The 22681-nt window shown below is 42.5% G+C and overlaps 1 protein-coding gene across 1 annotated transcript in view; it reads left to right on the forward strand.

The window, feature by feature from the left end:
• Nucleotides 1–22681, forward strand: part of MYOM2 (myomesin 2) — a 106345-nt gene that overhangs the window by 34424 nt on the left and 49240 nt on the right. The window contains 6 exon segments of the mRNA XM_006137769.5: nt 2470–2611; nt 3598–3797; nt 5066–5119; nt 10031–10158; nt 18417–18600; nt 21171–21345. Coding sequence (XP_006137831.3) covers nt 2470–2611; nt 3598–3797; nt 5066–5119; nt 10031–10158; nt 18417–18600; nt 21171–21345 — 883 coding nt within the window.

The following is a 22681-nucleotide window of genomic DNA, read 5'->3' on the forward strand; positions in this document are numbered from 1 at the left end:
CCAGACCCCAGCCCAGGGCCCTAAGGCAGGGGAGACGCTCCTCTCTCCCCCAGCCTGGCTGATGGGGCACGGAGCCTCAGCACATCAGCCCACGGGCTCCAGTACACCCGCCCTGGGCTGCTTCCTCACGCCCTCGTTCGTCCGCTCACCAGCCGGCTTGTCCCGCTCACCAGCCGGCTTGTCACCAGCCGGCTGCCTCTTCGTGCCTCTCAGTCCCTTCCTCCGACGTCCTCCTCCTCACCTCCCCCTTCTTCTTCTGACTTTGCTGGTTTTATACCTGGGGAGGGTGCCGCCCCCGCCCATCCAGAACATCTGCACCTGCGTTCACCCGCAGCTCCACCTTCTCCTTCCCAGCTGTCTCTACTCACCCCCGGCGTCCTTCTTGCCGCCGGCAGTAGTGGGGAATAGGGCTGACTGGGGGCGTCTGCGGGGCCGCCCGCGCTGAGGCTGGTGGGGTGGCGTTCCTCCCCCGTTGCCCCTGCCAACCCTAGCGCGGGGGGTCCTTCTCCCGTGGTGCTCGGGACCGCGTTCGTGAAGCTGCCTGCCGGGCGGCGCGTCCTGGTTGCCCCGCCGACCGCATCCTCAGCGGCGGTGCTTCTTTCTGCCCCGCTGGGGGGGGCACCCTCGGTGCGGGGTTGCCTCACCCTCTCACCCCCCACGTTGCTCGGGGCCGCGCCGGCTAAGCCGTCTGCCGAGCGGTGCAACCTGGCTACCCCGCCGACCGCGTCCTCGGCAGCGGCGAGAAAAGCCGTGCCGCTTCTCCCTGCCTCGCGGGGGGGGGGGGGGGCACCTTTAGTGCGGGGTTGCCTCACCCCGTCACAGGCTTCCTTGTACCAAGTCCTCTCCCTGGGAGTGAAATCCAACTTGAAAAGGGAAAAAATCATGGAAAGCATATTAGCTTTCTTGGGGAATCTCCGTTGTGTAGGTAGGTGGATGATGAGCATATTCTTTGGCTCACCTATACTTTCACCTCTTCCCAATCACAGGTCCTTGGACTTATGGAGAGCCTTTACAAGATGCATACCAAGGGGAGACAAACTGGCAGGGGTATACCAGAGCCCCCTTTTCACATTAGCTGTGATCTAATGGTAGAAATTAGCCTCCGTATATATAACATAAGGGTTCAACCAGACCTATCATTCTAAACTTTGAAAGACTGGTATCATATTGAGGATTGGTTCTGAGCATCTGCCTCTAAACACCATTGTCATTGTAATAGGGTAGCTGGTTGTGGACAGAGATATAGGACTTCTCTGAGTCACCCGAAATGCAGGTGCTAGAACCCTGCATAAAAACAGCATCATTACTTCAGCAGGTCGATTTTTCTTGAGGTGCAGTATCTCTCTGAGAATATGCAGAGAAAGCTTTAGGAGCAATCAATGCTTTGGAAGAAGTTTAGATTGAGGTTTCTACTTGGTTGTTGTTGTTTCCATCATCAGTAAGGACAGAGCCAGGAAAGAGGAAGTTTGGAGTACAGTATATCCTATATGGGTATACACCTTTCCTAGCAGGGTGAGAACTCTACCTCTTAACAGGTTTCATATAAGAGTTGTGGGTGCTCAACACTTCTCAGGATCAGGCCACACACAGGTGTCTCAGCTAAGAAACGTCAGTTACTTAGGAGTGTATCTCAATATTTGAATACAGAAGTAACCTTAGAAATATAGCAAACGCTCACATGCTAAATAACCTTAGGAAATGTCTTTGTCCTGCTCACATGCTCTTCAGTAAGTACCTCTCTCTGACGTAGGAGTGACTGAAATCCATCTTTCTGAGGGGTGAGATTTCAGAAGCACCAAAGTTACTTAGGTGCTCAACTCCCTTTGAAAGTCAGTGAGAATTGGTGCCGAATATCCTTTACTACTTCCCAAAATCTATACCAAGGTGTTTAAACCTATTGGTAGATCTCCTGGGCTTGATTCTCCACTGTGCTACTCCAGGGTAACTTCATGGAAACCATTGGAGTCTCACTGGCATAAAAAAAGAGTAGTACTGTGATGCATGGGACAATCTGTATAATTCATCTTTGTTGTGATATAACAATGGAGTCTCTCTCCAGACCTTAAAGTTTTTCCATTAAAAGTATTTCCGCAAAAGAGCGTCTAGATTGGCACGGATGCTTTTGTGCAAAAAGTAATTTTGCACAAAAGCATCCGTGCCCGGTATAGACGTGCTTTTGCGCAAGAAAGTTCCGATGGCCATTTTAGCCATCGGGCTTTCTTGCGCAAAAAATTAAGGTGCCTTTCTACACTGGCCCTCTTGCGCAAGTATTCTTGCAAAGAGGGCTTATCCCTGAGTGGGAGCGTCAAAGTATTTGCGCAAGAAACACTGAATTCTTACATTAGAACGTCAGTGCTCTTGTGCAAATTCAAGCGGTGAGTGTAGACAGCTGACAAATTTTCTTGCCAGTCTAGACTCACCCGAAATGTATGGTAGTCGATTCTGATTTGATTTTTTTTTCTGATCTAGATGCTGATGCATTAATTGCGGGAGCACCAGGAGCACCAATGGATGTTAAATACTATGATGCTAACAGAGATTATGTCATTGTAACCTGGAAACCACCAAATACAGCCAGCGAGAGTCCAGTCATAGGATATTTTGTTGATAGGTGTGTATATGTGTGTTTACATTTGTGTTTTTTGTGTATGAGCACTTATGTACTGAAAAAAGTCACCATTTTAATGCCCTGAATACTAATACTGGGTCTATAGTACTAGGGACAGCATAGTTCCCAATTTAGAGGAGCCTTAGGGCTGGTCTAATTTGGACATTGCTGGAACAGCCCACAAGTTCCAGTTGTTGGAGACCATTGAGTGAAGCAGTGCTCCAGCCATGCCTCCTTCTCCATCATGTTACTGATACTTGTGTATTCCAGACAAGGACTCATCAATTCAAGGGGCTACTCAGCTGGAAGTTTAAGCCAATATGATAGCTCCTTATGTTAGAAGTCCTGTCCAGGACAGGCAGCTCAGGGTGAGGGGAACCAAAGGCTGAGCTGCAATGAATGCTCTTCAGCTGTAGTCACAACCAGCATCTTATCCTTAATGTTAAAAGTAGCAATGTATGATCCACACAAAGATCACTGCTTTAATTTCAATATATATAGTATTCTATATTGAAAATAACAATTTACCCACTGTTGCCACATTGGTACAGCTGATACACTAGTTATATCCTATCTCCCAGATTTCTGGGAACTGTAGGCAAATGTTGATTTTAAAATGGCAGTCATTTGGGTGAAATTCAACACACTGTTGAGATCGCTACAATGTCTATGGACTATTTAAGTTCCATTTATATACTCAAAATAAGGCATAAGACTGATGTGATGTGTAGAAATGGGTGATTTTCACCCATTAAGTGTATAATCTATTATAATGTTCCCTTTGATAAAACACAACTGATTTTCTTTCCGTAATAAAATATTATGGGCCACATACACTGCTGGCATCAGCCAGGGTTGCCCCACGGAAATCAGTGGTGCTACACTGATTTAAATCAGCTGTAGATCTGGCAGTCTGTTAGTAGGCACAATACTAATTGCACACACTCATTTCTGCACCCTCATAAATGATCTTCTTTTCTGACTCAAAGGTGTGAAGTGGGTACTGAAAACTGGATCCAGTGCAATGATGCTCCAGTAAAAATCTGCAAATACCCTGTAACCGGACTATTTGAGGGACGATCTTACATATTCCGTGTGAGAGCGGTGAACAAGGCAGGTATCAGCAGACCATCTAGAATATCTGAAGCAGTTGCAGCTCTTGATCCTGTTGACCTGGACAGATTACAAAGTAGGTAACCTAACAACTAAGAATCTGTTCCACATTTACACTGTAATATTATAAAGAAAGGTTATATTTTCTGGTTCTATTAGGCATGTAGCCAATTGGGCAGCACTAATCTCTTCATTTCAGAGCTGGTTTTCAATTTCTATTCTTTTCCTGAACTCCTCTACTTGCTAATTATAATGAAGGCATGACCTCTGTGACAGCAAGGTCCATACAGGTGACTCATCAAGAGTCAAAAGGTGCCAGTTCATTTACATATACTTGCAAAATTTGTAACTAGAAAAGGGATGCTTCAGGCATAATGGGTAATATTTTCAAACGCACACAGGCCAGATTTCGAAAGGTATTTAGAAATTGTTCTACTTTATTTTGAAACGTATAAGGGCCAGATTTTGGAAAGTATTTAGTGCCTAAATATTAGCTTTACAAACCTGGCCTTATATCTCATTCCAAAGGTGGTGTGTTGCCGATTGGATCAGCATTTTTAATATCTTTAAAAGTCAAAGTTATTTTTGAAAATAATACTCAATATGTCTGTGGTAGCTGAATGAAATTTGCTTGTTGTTTGAATTCATTCTCAGTAAAATCCTGCAGTAGTTACAGGAGGAGGCAAGTCATTGGCTTCATATTGCTCCCCTATTATCACACTGTGAGTACTCCTTTGTCTCACACATTTCTGGTTTGTAAGGGAACATTGTCAGTGCTGCTCCAGGTATAGGTCATGGTGCCACCTGGAGAGTAGTTAGATCAGCATTCTGTTGGCTGAAATTTAGCACTATGCAAAAGGGTCAGCACAAAGGTTATGGATTTCTGACAACTTACTTAAGTTCTGTTTTGTACTGGCTTTCTGTCCAAGGGTGAATTTCATCCCTTATGAAGACCAAACATTCACTTGTTCTTTGTAATATGCTATGCATCACTCACATTCATGACCAGCATTGATTCTATCCATTAAGAATATAATCCCTTGTTTTTCAGTTAATCTTTAGATAGTCCTTTATTACTCCTGAATGAGTACTAGTCAGTGTGAGTAAAGGTGGCAGAATCGGTGTGTAACAATCAATGAGAAGGCACATGTACAAAGCACTCATACCAGATTTGAGACAGCAGTCACTACACAAGACTGTGCATCAGAAAAGAGATGCAAAACTACACAAAAGTGGAGATATAGAAAAATGTTCATGGGCAATGATAAAAGATAATCTCCATAATTTGTAAATATACTACATTTGCACGGGGAACTAACTGTAAATGAATGTTTTGGTCTACAGCTGTTCATCTGGATGGAGGCAAAGAAATTGTAATATATCAGGATGACCTGGAAGGTATGTAGCTCTACCATGATTTCATTTCATCTGTTGATATTCAAGGAATCTAAGATTATAATTAGAAACATGACATATTGAAAAAATAATCCACCTAGTGAGCCAACTCATAATAGAATTAAATAAATGGAGATATTTAGGAGTGCAAGTCTAAGACAAGATCAACAAAGGCAAACTTCTCATTCCAATGAATTTACTACAGAACCCAAACCACCAAAAAAGAAAATCAACCTTTTGTTGGTGGCTTCTAACTCAGAAGATGAAAATGAAGGTGTATTGGTCCACACCTGTCTGCTGTAACTTTTAGGGACACATCTAGACTGTAAGCTTCTGTCAAAAGAAGTTTTTCTGGAAGAGATATTCCAGAAAAACTTTTTTCGAAAGAGAGGGTCTACATAGCAAAAGCACGACGAAAAAGTGATCTGCTTTTTCGAAAGATAGTGTCCACATTGACTGGACGCTATCTCGCATTTCAGTTGTGATTGCTGTGGACAGAGTGGCCACCAGGGCACCTGTGCTTTTTCCTAGGTGGCCTCTTCTTTCAAGAAAACCCACTCTCTTCTGCGTCCACATGTGCTTTTTTCCAAAAAGGCTTTTTTTTGGAAAAAGTCTTCTTCATCATAGAAAGAGGTTTACCTCTGTGGGGAAAACCCCTCAACCTTCTGTCAAAAGAACACAATAGCAGAAAAATTGCTGTTTTTTTGGGAAAAACTCTGCAGTGTAGACATACCCCAGGTGACACTGTAAATAAGAAGGCAGTATTGTCTCCTGTAAATGTAAATACACTTGTTTGTCTTAGCAATTGGTTGAACAAGAAGTAGGACTATGTGGACTTGTAGATTTTAAAATTTTACTTTGTTTTTGAATGCAATTATGTAATACAAATAATTCTATATTTGTAATTTGCATTTTCACAATAAGTAGATTGTGCTACAGAATTTATATGAGATAAATTGAGTAAATATTGTTTCTTCTGTTTTTTTAACAGAGAAAATATTTGTAATAAAAATAATAATATAAAGTTAGCACTATACACTTTGTATTCTGTGTTCTGATTGAACTGAATATATTTCAGAATGTAGAAAAACAATCAAATATTTATAGTAAATTTAAATTGGTATTCTATTATTGTTTAATAGTACAATTAAAATCGATTAACTAGATTTTTAAAAAGTCACAATTAATTTGTTTCATGTTAATCACTTGAGTTGCCTGTAATTAATTGACAGCCCTTATTGTTACACCAGATCACAGAATCAGAGGGCTTCGCTTATACTGGTTTTAAACTAGTGCAACTCTACTCAATTTATTTGAGAAATAACCTGCCCCAGAGTTTTGTATTTTTAATTTTGCAGGCACTAGCAATGACATTTGGATTTCTGAATATCTGATTGTGAGTGTTAGCCAGGAATATAACTATCGAAGGGTATGTCTACACTACAGAGTTAGTTCGAACTAACGGATGTTAGTTCGAACTAACTTTGATAGGTGCTACACTAGCGCTCCGCTAGTTCGAATTTAATTCGAACTAGCGGAGAGCTTAGTTCGAACTAGGAAAACCTTATTTTACGAGGATTAAGCCTAGTTCGAACTAGCTAGTTCGAATTAAGGGGTGTGTAGCCCCTTAATTCGAACTAGTGGGAGGCTAGCCCTCCCCAGGTTTCCCTGGTGGCCACTCTGGCCAACACCAGGGAAACTCTCCTGCCCCCCTCCCGGCCCCGGAACCCTTAAAGGGGCACGGGCTGGCTACAGTGCCCGTGCCAGGTGAAAGCCTGCCAGCACCCAGCTAACAGACCCTGCACCTGGCACGGCTCGAGCCACCCACCCGATGCCCCCCAGCCCTCCCCCTCTTCCCGGGACCAGGCTGGCGGCTCCCGGGAGCTTGCCCAGGACTGCAAGAGGCGGGCACCTGCCTGGGCTAGTGCGGATATCGTGGACCTCGTCCATGATCTCCGCACTAGGCACAGGAAAGTAGCCGTCTAGGGCAGGAGAGCTGCCAGCCTGGCCACCCAGGAGCAGGTGTGCATGAAAATCAAGGGGGTCCACTGAGACCCCCGACCCTGAGCCCTGAGCTTACTGTGGCCGTCCTGGGTCAGACCAAAGGTCCATCTAGCCCAGTAGCCTGTCTGCCAACAGAGGCCCACGCTAGGGACCCTGGAGGGGATGGACCGAAGACAGTGACCAAGCCATTTGTCTCGTACCATCCCTCTCCAGCTTTCCACAAACCTTGGGCAGGGACACCACTCCTACCCCCTGGCTAATAGCACTCCATGGACCCAACCTCCATCACTTGATCTCACTTCTCTTTAAACTCTGTTTTAGTTCTAGCCTTTATAGCCTCCTGCAGCAAGGAGTTCCACAGGTTGACTCTTTGCTTTGTGAAGAACAACTTTCTGTTACTAGTTTGAAGCCTGCTACCCATTCCTTTCCTTTGGTGTCCTCTAGTCCTTCTTTATGGGAACTAATGAAGAACTTTTCTGGATGGACCCTCTGCACCCAACTCCTGCTTTTAGAGACCTCTATCCTTTCCCCCCTCCGTCTCCTCTTTTCTAAGCTGAAAAGTCCCAGTCTCTTTAGCCTCTCTTCATATGGGACCTGTTCCCAACCCCTGATCATTGTAGTTGCCCTCCCCTCTCCCAGCCTCTCTCTTCTCCTCTCCCACCTCCTTTTTCCAGTCTCCCCCAGTTTTGTTCAATAAAGACAGATTCTATTTTTGAACACAATTGTCCTTTATTTTGTACATCAAGAAAAGGGGCTAGGGAAGGGTAAGTGGAAGGAGGTGAGGGAGGAATGGGGTACGAGCCCCCGATGGGGAGGACTGGGCTGGCTCTGTGGGCTTCTGGGGGTGGAAGCTCTCCTGCAGCCTCCCAATTGCCCCCTCTCCCCAGATGGCAGCCTGGGGCAAGTGCAGCTGGTCTGATGTCCAAATGCTGTGATGTGCCCAGTGTGGGCACTCCGGGCACTCCAGGCCAGGACTGCTTTGCAAGCGGGGCACCCCTGAGAACTGTCTGTCTGGGGTGGGGGTCTGGTCCCTTTAAGCGCAGCCCTCGGCTAGCCTGAGACAGCATCTCCACGCTCTAAGTCCTCCTCTGATGCCCTGCCGGCACTGCTTCCAGCCATCCTTAAGCCCGGTTCAGGGTCCACTTAATGTGGACATGCTAGTTCGAATTAGCAAAATGCTATTTCGAACTAGTTTTTAGTTCTAGACGCGTTAGTTTGAATTAGCTTAGTTCGAATTAACTAATTCGAACTAAGTTATTTCGAATTAGTGCTGTAGTGTAGACGTACCCAAAATGCTATTAATTATAACCTAATTACTTAAATCTGCAAAATTGGAGGCCAGCTTTAAAAACGTGGTACCTTAGATCACAAAATTTATCCCTACCATTGTCGGATATTCTTGCAATCTGTAAACAGAGGTTGTTAGTTTTACCAGTTCAATATTACATAACAGATGATGTCAGCCTTGGAATTCTAAGGGGTGAATATTTATATAACACTGTATGAATTTAGCTATGTACTTTCCTGATGTTCATATCCTCTTGTCTCAATCCTTATAAATTGTGATGAAAATAGATCTCTTAGAGCTTAAAATAATTTTATTTATGAGACTTCAGCAAGTGTTATAAACTCAGCAGATCAATGTGTTGAATGCAAACAAATTAAAATACATTGCAAACAACAATAAATGATGACAATCGTTAGATGCAAACTTCAAAGCTTCTGATTTTGATTGGGGGAAAAAGTATCATAAAAGATACTTCAAGTATACTTAACAGACTCGTTTTTTCTCTCATTTCTAGTAATATTGCTCAGAGTCATCTAAATGTTTACTTTCATGATTAATATTGCCATCTGGAGAGACATTTTCTCTTGCTCTCTTTTTTAAATTCCAAATTGTAGGCATTTATCTATGCACTATGCTTGGACTTAGGAAAAGAAAATGTCATAAAATATGTTTAAAACCTACAAACAAAATCTCCCTTACACTGAATATTTTAATTCAGGGGGAGCAGGATGTTTATGGATGTCTGTTAAATTACCATTCCTGAACTTTTTGCCAGTTGGCATCTTATTCAGAGCCAGACAAATATAATATTGATAGGCCTTAGTCCTGCTCCTCATTACACCAGCATGTTATTCTATCAAGATAGATCTTAGTCTGACAATGACACTGAACTGTCCTAAAGCTGCCCTAAAAGGGCTGTTTAGTATTCCTTCAAGTGGGCACAGAGCTACACTGGCTCTTTGCCACCTTCCTTGAAGCCTTTTAGTGTGACAATGGAAAAAGTGTGAGGCCATGTCACTGCTGCATGCCAACTGATCCCAGTAGGCATGATGGCTTGTGAAGAAAGGAACAAGATGGCTGTACACTTAATTTGCACTCCCCTGATCCTGAGCTTTTAGTGCTTTTTAAATTTACATTGGCTGGTGATACCATCCATATTGTAGAAGATATCATGAATACTTATTTTCTTCCCACTTTATTTTAAGCACCTTTTGTCTTTAGATTCTCCAGACTTTTGAGTGAATCCTCCTTGGGGGTTCAATTTTCTATAGTAACTGTTGGACTCATCAGTTTGATCAAACATCTCTCTTCTTTGCATATAGGGAATATGTTTTGCCAAGGCATTGGCACAGCAGATTAAATTAATTCAAACATGATCAAGGGAAAATCATGAGAGACACATGCTATGGAATATTTTATTTTGGTTGTGAAAATACCCTGTTAGTAATTTGCTTGCTTAGTACCTCAAAATAGAAATGATGCAAGCTATTAAACTGTAAAGTTGATATTCTAGCCCTTAATAGACTTTCAATGCACTGAGTTCAGAAAGATGAGCTGTAGCATAAATGCTGACCTGGGGTTAATCTGTGGTTTAACACTGACTCAGTTTATTACTCCTCCAGGCGATGTTCAGATTCCAGGACCTCCTACCAATGTACATGCTTCAGAAACCAGCAAAACATATGTTGTACTCAGCTGGGAGCCACCTGTTCCCCGTGGCAAAGAGCCATTAATGTATTTCATTGAGAAGGTACTGTACTGTATAGTTACATTGAGCTGTAAGGCATTTCATTGCCACATACAATTTAATTTAAATCATTTTCAGAGCTGCAAAATGAACAATAAAACTAGCTCTCAGTAAGGTCTCTCAGGACTTGAGTGTGTGACTTAAGAGAAGGCAGTGACAATAGAATATCTTATTATGTGATCTAATGGGTGTTGAAATTCAAGAGCCAGAAAAAATTGCCTCAGTGCTATTTTGTTACTGCTATAACAATGAAAACAGAAGTACAATGTACTTTAGCAGTTTAATGGAGAACATCACTGTAACCTTCTCTTCCTGCAGGGGTGGACTGGCACTCTGCAATCTGCCTTTATTAGGGGGTAGCTCATACTTTCCCTTCATAGAATCATAGAATACTAGGACTTCCTAGCAGCAAATCAGTGATTGAATAGTGGCTCACAGTTTGACCCCTTTCTCCATGGAGGAGTAATCTATTCTAGCCCCTTTCTTGGTGCAGTTTACCTCACCCACTCTCCTCCCTGCAGTGGCTGAACTACGCTAGTTTATACATTGGGGTGGGAGATGAGCAAAAGCTCCACCCGTTCCTAATTCCTGCATGCTCACTCCCTGTCCCCTTGAGCAGGAGAAGATGTGACTGTCTGGTAGTGGCTGCTTTTCCTCCTGCTCCATTATCCATAATATAGGTAGTCTGTGCTGGTGAGCAAAGGAGGATCACCTGACCTCCACCATTTGTTTCTTCTGCTCCTGTTGTCTCACTGAAAAGCCTTCTTGGAGGAAATCCCATGATGAAGCTGACTTCCTCCATTACAAATTCAGTCTCTCTTCTTTCAGTTCTGCTATCTTCCTAAATCAACAGCTCGTCTTCTCAAACTTTAACCGAATTGAATGTCAAAAATCCATTTCCTAATGCCCCTTGTGCCCACTCTCATCCCCTTTCTTAACTATTTTGTTAATCTCTCACTATGCTTTGGCTTTTTCTCTTTATGATGCATGTGTGCTTTGGTCTCTCACATCTTAAAAAAAAAAAAGATACTGGAATCCACTTGTCTCTCCAACTACCACCCCCATCTTTCTTCACCAGTTCATCCTTAAGATCAGAGAATATGCTGTTTACAATCACTGCCTGGAATTCCTCTCCAATTCCATGCTAAACTGTGTCCAACCTGGAATTTGCCTTTTAGACTCAATTGAAACTATCCTCATCAAGGTTTCTATTGATCTTTTCCTAGCTAAAGCTCAGAACCAGGACTCCATCCTCATCCTTCTTTGATCTGCCAGATGCCTTCAACAATATCCGTGCTCCTCCACTTGTAATATGTCCTACCTTGCCTTTTGTGACGTTGTCATTTCCTGATTCTCTTCCTACTTCTCTAATTGTATCTTAAACATCTCCTTTGGAGGATCCTCCTTATTTCCCTTCCAACTTTCTGTGGGGTTCCACAGGAATCCATCATTGATCCTTCTCTCAGCTTTCTCTGCTGCTTATTTTTGGGTAAGAGTGTTCACAAACACAATTTCAGATATCATCCCTATACTGTCAACTCTCAGGCTTACCTCTCCTCTCCAGACATGTCTCCCGTTGCCCAAAGCAAAATCTCAGCCTGCCTCTGACATCTCCTTGTGGATGTCCAGCCACCAGTTTAAACTAAACCTGGCTAAAAGAGAACTTCCAATCTTCTGTCTCAGCTTCTGTTCCAAGGAGTCCTTGCTGCCTGTTTTTTCGATCACTGTGGACAACACTGCCATCCTGCCTGTCACTTAAACCTGTAACCAAAGCATCATCTTCAACTTCAAGTTCTCTAGGTCAGTGGTTCTCAATCTGTGGTCCATCACTATAATCAAGGGGGTCTGCCAATTTATATATGATTTAATTAGAGTTGAGCAGGAGATTGGACAATGACCCCCTGAGGTTTCTTCCAACACTAATCTTCTATGATTGGTCCCTCTCAGAGGCAATGTGGGAGAGGGCAAGATTATGTGGCCCCCCACCCTGCCAGATTTCTGCTTTCTATGGGAACCCATCAGGATGAGCTGCCACTGACTCTGACCCACAGGGTATTGGGTGCAGAAAAGGCTTTGGACCACCTCTTGCCAGGACACAGAATGGTGAGGAGGGAGCAGCTCCCCCTCAGCTGCACTCACTGTGTGAGAAGGGAGAAAGCAGCAGAGCTGCTGGCTGCAATGCTAAGATCCCCATCCACTGCTATATCGGGCTGCTTCTCCTTCCTGGCTGCTGGCGCCCACTAAGGTAAGTCAGGGAGTGGGGGTGGTGCTCTATTCCCAAGCCTTCTCCCCCATGCAGACTGGTCCAGCCCCTACCCCTGAACATTCTTAAACAGTCACCTCTGGTTCCTGCCTTGCAACTATCAGATTCTGCCCATCAAGTCTGCCAGGAAAGAAAAGTGGGTTGCAGAGCCTCAGAGCCTGGCTGGGAGGAGTGACAGGGCCAGGGGAGGGTCAGAGAGCCACAGAGAGGCATTGACGCACAGACGGGTGCACAATCCTGAACCTGTGCCAACTGCCCTGCTACCATAACAGGAAGCACAGCATTGCTTTTCACCTCATGTATGAGCCACCGATACCACCTCCCAGTATACACATACTCTTCTGGCACCCTCAAATTCCCCATCCAGCATCCTCCCACTACATAGACACCCCTCCAACATCCCTTCAAATGCCCCCATATATTACTTAGAAATGCTGCAATTTATCATTAGTATCTGGTAAGCTGTCCATATTTTAATTGTTCACGTAGTTATCACAAATATTGCTATTGTGAAATTTCTATTACAATAACATGAAAGAAAGAAACTGTGAGTGTCAAAATCATGAGAGGTGAGTTGGGGATTCCAGGGGGTCCCTGGGATAAATCTGATTGAGAATCACTGATCTAGGACATCACATCCAAACTGTTTACATCTTGCAGATTTTTTTACTGCATAACATCTCTAAGATATAGCATTTGCTATCCATCTGCTCTGCTAAAACTCCCACTGAAGGTCTCATCTTGAATCTCAATTATCGCAGTATATCTTTTTTTCCTCTGCCCTTGCAAAATACAGTCTTGCCCTCCATGTATTCATTTGGAATACTAATGTAAAGATCATTTCCCTAGCCCATTGATTTGACTAAGCCTTGCCTCTGTGTGACTCCACTGGCTGTTCCTTCTCTTTTTTATTTAACATATAAGCTGCTTGTCTGTATTTGCAACACTTTTCACAGCCTGTCTCCTCCCCATCTCTCATCACTCATTTGCTATTGAGATGTCAGTTCTCACTGTGGATTGGCCAGTCATGCCAGCTTCCATCACCCATTTGTTAACTATTCAAACACGCAACTTCATGTTTTCTCTTATGCTGTCCCTCATGCTTTGGAAAATCTCCACATAATTAGAGTCAGTGTGGGTGGTGAGCATATCTTCCCCTGGCAGGAAACTAGCTCCTTGTCTCACTTTGTCTGCCTGCAGTCTGCCACTTTTCCTCCCCAGGTCTCATCTTCTCCTTGCTCAGTCTCCTCACCATGTTCCTCTTCTCCTTGCCCTCCATGAGGTGCTTGCCAGTCATATCCCTCTTCTCTTCCCTCTCCTCCCTTGCCACTTGCCGTGTCCCTCCTCTCTTCCTTGTCCCTTTTCCCTTGGAAGGATTGCCCACTTTCAGGAACAAGGTAATGGTGGGGCAGGGGGATTTTCAGGACCCTTGGGGTCCTGCTGCGGGCTTGGTCTCTCTGTACACATTGGTTGTCCTTTTCCTTATACCTGGATTGTAAATTATGCAAATTAAAAGAATATGAATAGTAAATTTAAAAAACCCCTTAATGCCATAGTGTACCTACAATATTGCTATAAATGTTCACATGATAATTTTCATATACACAAGATTTACTGAAAAGGCTTTACAAGTACAGAGACAATGAACTTGTTTAGACATAAGGATATCAGACCAATGAGCAATTCATTAAATACAAAACTTACTAAAGGAAAGCAAGGCTGAGAAGTAAAAAGTTAATAGAATAAGTTTTCTTTATATAAATGAATGCCCAACCCCGCAAATCCTTTCTCATGTGAATATTTCTTACTTACATGAGAAATCCATTCATTGCAAATAAGAAGCTTTATTCTTTACATAGGATAGACTATTAGGTTAGGGTATGTCTACACTACAAAGTTAGTTCAAACTAACGGACGTTAGTTCGAGCTAACTTTCATAGGCGCTACACTAGCGCTGTTAGTTCGAATTTAATTCGAACTAACGGAGCGCTTAGTTCGAACTAGGTAATCCTCATTCCACGAGGATTAAGCCTAGTTCAAACAAGCTAGTTTGAATTAAGGGGTGTGTAGCCCCTTAATTCAAACTAGTGGGAGGCTAGCCCTCCCCAGGTTTCCCTGGTGGCCACTCTGGCCAACACCAGGGAAACTCTACTGCCCCCCTCCCGGCCCCGGAACCCTTAAAGGGGCACGGGCTGGCTACGGTGCCTGTGCCAGGTGCAAGCCTGCCAGCACCCAGCCAGCAGACCCTGCACCTGGCACAGCTCGAGCCACCCACCCGATGCCCCCCAGCCCTCCCCCACTTCCCGGGACCAGGCTGGCGGCTCCCAGGAGCTTGCCCAGGACCGCAAGAGGCGGGCACCCACCTGGGCTAGTGCAGACATCGTGGACCTCATCCAAGATCTCCGCACTAGGCACAGGAAAGTGGCCAGCTTGGGCAGGATAGCTGCCAGCCTGGCCACCCAGGAGCAGGTGTGCAAGAGAATCAAGGTGGTCCACTGAGACCCCCGACCCTGAGCCCTGAGCTTACAATGGCCATACTGAGTCAGACCAAAGGTCCATCTAGCCCAGTAGCCTGTTTGCCGACAGCGGCCAACCCTAGGGACCCTGGAGGGGATGGACCGAAGACAGTGACCAAGCCATTTGTCTTGTGCCATCCCTCTCCAGCCTTCCACAAACCTTGGGCAGGGACACCACTCCTACCTCCTGGCTAATAGCACTCCATGGACCCAACCTCCATGACTTGATCTCACTTCCCTTTAAACTCTGTTCTAGTTCTAGCTTTCACAGCCTCCTGCAGCAAGGAGTTCCACAGATTGACTCTTTGCTTTGTGAAGAACAACTTTCTGTTACTAGTTTGAAGCCTGCTACCCATTCCTTTCCTTTGGTGTCCTCTAGTCCTTCTTTATGGGAACTAATGAAGAACTTTTCTGTATGCACCGTCTCCACCCAACTCCTGCTTTTAGAGACCTCTATCCTGTCCCCCCTCAATCTCCTCTTTTCTAAGCTGAGAAGTTCCAGTCTCTTTAGCCTCTCTTCATATGGGACCTGTTCCCAATCCCTGATCATTTTAGTTGCCTTCCCCTCTCTCAGCCTCTCTCTTCCCCTCTCCCACCTCCTTTTTCCAGTCTCCTCCAGTTTTGTTCAATAAAGACAGATTCCATTTTGGAAGACACGTTATCTTTATTTTGTACATCAATAAGAAGGGGGGCTAGGGAAGGGTAAGTGGAAGGAGGTGAGGGCGGAATGGGGTACGAACCCCCGATGGGGAGGACTGGGCTGGCTCTGCGGTCTTCTGGGGGTGGAAGCTCTCCTGCAGCCCCCCAATTGCCCCCTCTCCCCAGATGGTAGCCTGTGGCAAGTGCAGCCGGGCTGATGGCCGAGTGCTGTGATGTGCCCAGTGTGGGCACTCAGGGCACTCCAAGCCAGGACTGCTTTGCAAGCGGGGCACCCCTGAGAACTGTCTGTCTGGGGTGGGGGTCGGGACCTTTTAAGCACAGCCCTCGGCTAGCCTGAGACAGCATCTCCACGCTTTAAGTCCTCCTCTGATGCCGTGCCGGCACTGCTTCCAGCCATCCTTAAGCCCTGTTCAGGGTCCACTTAATGTGGATCGCTAGTTCGAATTAGCAAAACGCTAATTCGAACTAGTTTTTAGTTCTAGATGCATTAGGTCGAATTAGCGGTGTAGTGTAGACATACCCTTAGATACTTCAATTTTAAAATGTATATATGTTTAAAATTCAGCAGTGATACATGAAAAATATAGATATCTTTAAAATTCAACTTTTATAATCAAGAGTGAAAAAGAATGTTTAAATGTCTAAGGAAACACAAAACCAAGGTGGGTTTGTCCCAGCTATATGTCTATAGGAAAGAGCAGTATCTGCTTCCCATACCCCTCCTCCCTGCACAAGAAATGCAGAGATAGATTAAATCCAGCCACAGTAATATTTGAAAAAAATCTATAAGAAATATCTATATTTTAAGTTATAACTCAATATAAAATGGAACATTGATTTTTGTCTTGTCTGTCACACTGAAGCATGCACAATTGAATTCTTTCAAGTCAAGGCTCAATACTAACATATCAAACATGCAGCATAATAGCATTCTTTCCATATTTCACATCTTTTTTATTAAAGAAAAAAATGAACAATACTCTTTTTCCCCCTATTGAGAACAATGTTCCAGTGGAGTAACCACCAAAGAGATTTAAAAAAATGGATTTGGGATATTTTATCTTTTTTATGAAAGTGCCCATTATATGCAAGGTGCTTTCCAAACATTCATAAATGACTATTTAGGCTTCAAGAGGCTTACAATCTAAGTGGTTTTTCTTCTTAAAACTTCTATAGATATAATCTCATGAAAAATTCACATTTATGCCCCTACTTTTGTGTGTCCTAAGGCGGTTTTACTCAAGCTGTCTCCTGGACAATTCAGTTTTCCTAAAGCCACTAAAATAATCTATGGCTCAGTTTATTCTGAGTCAGCAATTTATTTTAAGAAACTAATAAAAAAGAGTTCTTGAGTACTTGCTTCCCAGAGCTTTGTCTGGGCTCTCTTCCATATGCTATAAAGAGAGTTGTTGAGCTTGTCACAGTTCACGGCAACTGTGTTCCCCGAATGGTCCACCGAGGACACCTACTCTCAGGCTTCTGGTCCCTTAGCTGCTAACTCTCTTGGGCAGAGCCTTGCACTACTCTCTCCTGAGCAGAGTATTTCCAGGCTGAACAGGTCTCTGCTGACATGGTGAATTCCCCAGCTGCATCAGGCCTACTCTGTTTTTCTCCTCAGAGGCTATGTAAACTTAACTGTGGGTGATTACATTTATCACACAGCTCTTTCTAAGGAGGCATATGTATGCTTAAGGTAAAGGCATTACAGAGAAAACATTACAAACTATAAAAGAACTGACTGGCATGCTAATGAGCTTACCAAAGATCACCACAACTCCACCAAGGGCTTGGATCAATGTCAGACCTTCCAACTCTTTCTCTTGGATGGAAAGTTCTGTCCATTTGCTGGATCAGAAAGAAGACCCTGAGTCAGTTTAAATTCCAGATAATTGAGCCAAATACTCCTATCTTTGTTTGCTGGTCTCTGGACAACTTCAGTGTGAACCAGAATACACAAATCTCTCCAAGTGGTGGTACCTCTTGCGAAGTGTTGCAACCTGGCTGAATTTGCCAAATTATGACCACTGCCCTTAGCTCCCAGAGGATCTCTTTCCTCTGGATCACAATGATATAAACTTAATACAGTAAGGTCTAACTCGATGCAATAAAGTCTGTCCAGCATATTATAGGAAATTGCCGCCTCTATCAAGGAACTCACTTAACATTCTACTGAATTCTTCAAAACTAATTTGCTCATTTTGTGAAAGTCTAGAAGGGTTTAATTATTACCTGACTCTATAGAGTGTATAAAGGTGTGGTAGGAAGTAAAAAATCTCCCAGTCCTTCTATAGGTTCTCTATTGTGGTCACTTGCATTGCAGCTGAGTTCTGGGTGCTCAAGTAATTGTTGGGGCAACACTAGAGATGATATTGGCTTGCCTTTGCCTCCCTCTTTCCCTTGGCCAGCTGAGATGCATGGCAATGCAGGTTTCATGTTACATTCCATACGAGATGTCACTATTTCTCCCAGTGTATCAGGAGGAGAGGCTTAGAGAAATTATTTTTCTCTGATAGGCACAATGCCTCTCAATACTCCTCTTGGGACTATATACTCATGCCTTATTCCCTACTCTGGACATTCAAATAGTGCAATCTAGTCCTTAACTAAAGAACTGAGATACCATTGTGTTTTGCATAATATAATTGGCTAGATAGGTAAGCAGACACAGAGAGACTGTTAGAACAATTCAAGTAAGTATGTGTATGAGTATGAGCCATTCCAAAACTATTGTTTTAATTTCTTACATTAGATTAACAAATGTAGCCAACACGCCCACTTTATTTAACAATTCTGAAGTAATTATCACCTCTATTTTTTGATAGTCTATGATTGGCAGTGGAAGCTGGCAAAGGGTCAATGCCCAGGTTGCAGTGAGATCTCCTCGCTATGCAGTATTTGATCTTGCAGAAGGAAAATCATATGTTTTTCGAGTCTTGTCAGCAAACAAGCATGGTATTAGTGATCCTTCTGAAATAACACCACCAATTCAAGCACAGGAGACCATTGGTAAGACAACATGGTGTATATCACTGATTCTTTTACAAATACACATAAACTATGCTTTAAAAAAAAGTGTGTATGACAATCAAATTGAATTGTATATACAATGGCATTGTAGCATTCAGATTTCTGTGCAGCTGTTGCATTTCCTTTTGTTGAGTAATGGAAATGTTCAGATGTTAAATTAATTTCAGTTGGTCATTCTTCACTGGTGCTTTATTAATGTGACTTTTTACAAAAGCAGGACTAGATGTTCTGGCCAGACTCCAGATTAGGTAATTATAAACTACCTACATTTCCCTGTAGTTTCAGTTAGATAAAATAGCCTTTCCTAATAACCTCACTGAGGATTGTTGCTGCTGCAGAATTATAATTTTTCACAGGTGACTGCTTTTCAGTAATAGTTAAAAATGTATATACACATACAGTGACTCTTTTCCAAAATTCACCTAAATTATATACTTACAGCCTACATTTACATATGCAAATGAGTATTATGGGGAGCAGTTACCTACTTTGTGTTCAAACATGTGGCTGCATATTCAATTTAACAGTGGTCATACATAGAATGCACCAGCTGCCACATTATGAAACTCAGTTATCAGTATTTCATTATTTTTATGAAAGAATAAGAAATTACCATAATATTTGATATGGCACAATATAGTAAATGCTATAGATAATGACTTATGAGCCAATGTTTTAAATACTCAGTCCATCAGCTATATAGTAATTTGAAATCATTCAGGAGAAATAACAATTTTTTCTGTTTGTGCTTCTAAAGTAGTTTCCATTCATACCTCAATAATAAATATAAATTATTTAAAAGCTTCAGAGGGGTATTTAAATTGTTTCCTTGCCATTACAGTGACCTTGAGCCCTGGTCACCTTAGTCCTCTTCATTTATTGCTTATGGCACAAAGTAGCTAAGTGTCCTGTGAGCTGTAATACTATGGTCTAATTTTGGTTACTGAGTTTCATGTGTTGATGTTGGGTGGTTTTGGTGGCCTCTGATATACAGGTCAGTCTTGGTCCCTTCTGGCCTTAAACACTGACTCTAAATCATACAACATTCTATTAAATTAGACAATAAAAAGACTTGATTTATTTTATCCCACCCCACCTTGAAAATACTGAAGATGGCACAGTTATATTTTGGGGCAGGAAGGGAAAGATCAGTCACACTAGAAACCGCTGAACCTGACACAGTGACAGTTTGGAACAGGAAGTGAAAGATACCATTTCAGTTGAAATGTAAAAACATTTTAAGTAGGCAGAATTTAAGTACCTGAGCTGGGAACTGAGGTTAACTTTCCTACCATTCAAATTACAGTACTTTGTAAATGTAATGTATTATCTATATATTAAATACTAAGGGTATGTCTACACTTGCCCCCTACTTCGAACGAGGGGGGCAAATGAAGCATACCAAAGTTGCTAATGAAGAACAGGATTTAAATATCCCACGCTTGATTAGCATATTCGTGGCCGGTCGCAATTTTAAAATGCCGGTAACCCAAAATTAATTTGTCGTGTGTAGAGATGCGGTAGTCTGATCCAAAAACCCTCCAATGAGTAACAGTTAATTTGAGGGGTTTTTGGATCGGACTACCGCGTCTACACGCAGCGAGTTAATTCGGACTACCGGCATTTTAAAATGGTCACCAGCCGCGAATATGCTAATATGCTTCATTAGCAACTTCGGTATGCTTCATTTGCCTTCTTAGTTCGAACTAGGGGGCAAGTGTAGACATATCCTAACAGAGCACAAATTGTGTCCATTTTCCTCCTTTAGTTTTGTGCTGCTCACTACAGTTCTGGCTACAGTCACTTCAACCTCTTACTTGTATAGTTATTCACTGCTGGATTAAATTTTCTCTTATGCACAAGCTCCGTGCACTATTTATGTCCCATGTAAATCTTATTTTGAGGTCTTAAATGGGAGTTACACGGTGCATAGACCTTGTGCAGACCTTCAGCCACTCCTACAGGTTTTAAGTGTATCCATATTCAAGAGACCATCCCTATTTAACAAAGTTCAGTTAAGCACTTGCTTAACTTCAAGCATGCCCTTAATTGCTATAATGAATAGCAATGCGTTCCTGAACCTTATCAGTTGTCTTGAAAGTAGTTTTTCCTACTGTCTTTGTCTCTTGTAGTCTTTGTACTTTGGATATTTCATTTGCTTCTGATAGGTTCAATAATAACATAGTAGGTGAATTTAAAACATTTCTACTGAGTTAAGAGATACTGGCATTTATTGTGAGGGCAAGGGTTCATTCCCATACTTAGAGACTCCTTTGAACAGAAGAAACTGTTATAAGTGACACTACTTTATAAATGTTAAGTATAATCAATAATGGCATATGTGATAGGAATAGACATACGAATTACTTACAGTGCAGGAAGCATGCCAATGTGTTATATAACAAAATGAATAGGAAAAAATAAAAGGCACAGCTAGTCAGATCTAAATACTGGAAAGCATACAATGCTGTATATACCTGAATTAATCACTATTTATATTATCCATTACTATAAACCTAGTGAACCTTTTTGGTCTCTCTTTTGCATAGATATCCCATCTGCCCCTGGTCGTGTACTGGCAACAAGAAATACAAAAACATCAGTTGTAGTACAGTGGGACAAGCCAAAGCATGAAGAAGATCTGTTTGGCTACTACATTGACTCTTCTGTGGTTGGAACAAACCATTGGGAACCCTGCAATCATAAGCCTATTAAATATAATAGGTACTGGTCATACCTCTGTGCATCCAGTTATTTTGAAATCTATTGCATATTAATGTACTATACAGAGCTGATTGAAAACTTTCTAACAAAACTCTTTATATGAAAAATGACTATTTCATAGACATGGAAGTTTTTTATGGGAAATGTCCATCTTTGATGATCCTTTTCAGATTTTTATCAAGCAACCCAGAACTTGAAAACTGAAAAAAAAATTCAGATGCCTGAGCAAAAATTATTCATTTTCACTGACTTTTTCCTTAGAGGGAAAAGGCATTTCTGATAATCTGTAATAATATATCCCAATCATCTCTCAGAAACCTATGTCCATCCCACCTATACTTAGTGGCTTTTGCCTTTGGAGACTCCAAAAACACCATTTTTAAGGGCCCTTTTAAGGCTGACTGTTATACCCAGACTCCCATTTATGGAAGCAGTCTGCTGGAAAATGTATCTAGTTTTCTGCCCCTCATGAGTGTAACACTAATTCCCTCCCTTTGTTTCTCGCCATTGGTTGACTTCTTTGTGAAAGTAATCTCTGACAATTACCACTAGAGTTCCTCCAGGCAGGCTTTTTAAAATTAGGATCATTCACCAACTGCAAAGCCTGTCCATGTTAATTATAGCACACCTGTATACTGATCTATTGTATATTGTAAACTATTAATCAATGGCAGTGACTTTGTATTCTTTGACATCCTTTGATCATCTCATCAAGAACTTGCCTATTAATGAAAATGGGATTGTTTCTTGTGGATGTGATTATAGGGATGGAAACACCATGAAGGAAAGAACCATATCCTACATCTAGCCATATACTGTGACGTCCCATTGTACATATTAGAGCTTGTACAGTAGCATCAACAGCCCCTAACCAAGACTGGGATCCTATTGTGTTAACCAATGTACAAACACATAGGCTGTGTCCAGACTCAGGGTTTTTTTCGGGAAAAGTAGCCTTTTTCCGAAAAAACTTCCCCTGCGTCCAGACTCAAGCCGCGTTCTTTCGAAATTAAATAGAAAGAACGCGGCTTTTCTTTCGATGGCGGTAAACCTCATTTCACGAGGAAGAACGCCTTCTTTCGAAAGTTCCTCTTTCGAAAGAAGGCGTTCTTCAATGTAAATAGGGCTTCTTCAAAAGAGAGCATCCAGACTCACTGGATGCTTTCTTTCGAAAAAGCAAGCCGCTTTTTCGAAAGTTCAACGTGCAGTCTAGACGCTCTCTTTCGAAAGAGGCTCTTTCGAAAGTATCTTTCGAAAGAGCCTCTTTCGAAAGAGGCTTGCAGTCTAGACATAGCCATAGTGAGAGTCCCTTCCACAAATTTAAAAAAAATACCAT

The sequence above is a fragment of the Pelodiscus sinensis genome, chromosome 3 (genome assembly GCF_052426305.1).
Source record: "Pelodiscus sinensis isolate ZL-2025 chromosome 3, ASM5242630v1, whole genome shotgun sequence".
NCBI lineage: Eukaryota > Metazoa > Chordata > Testudines > Trionychidae > Pelodiscus > Pelodiscus sinensis.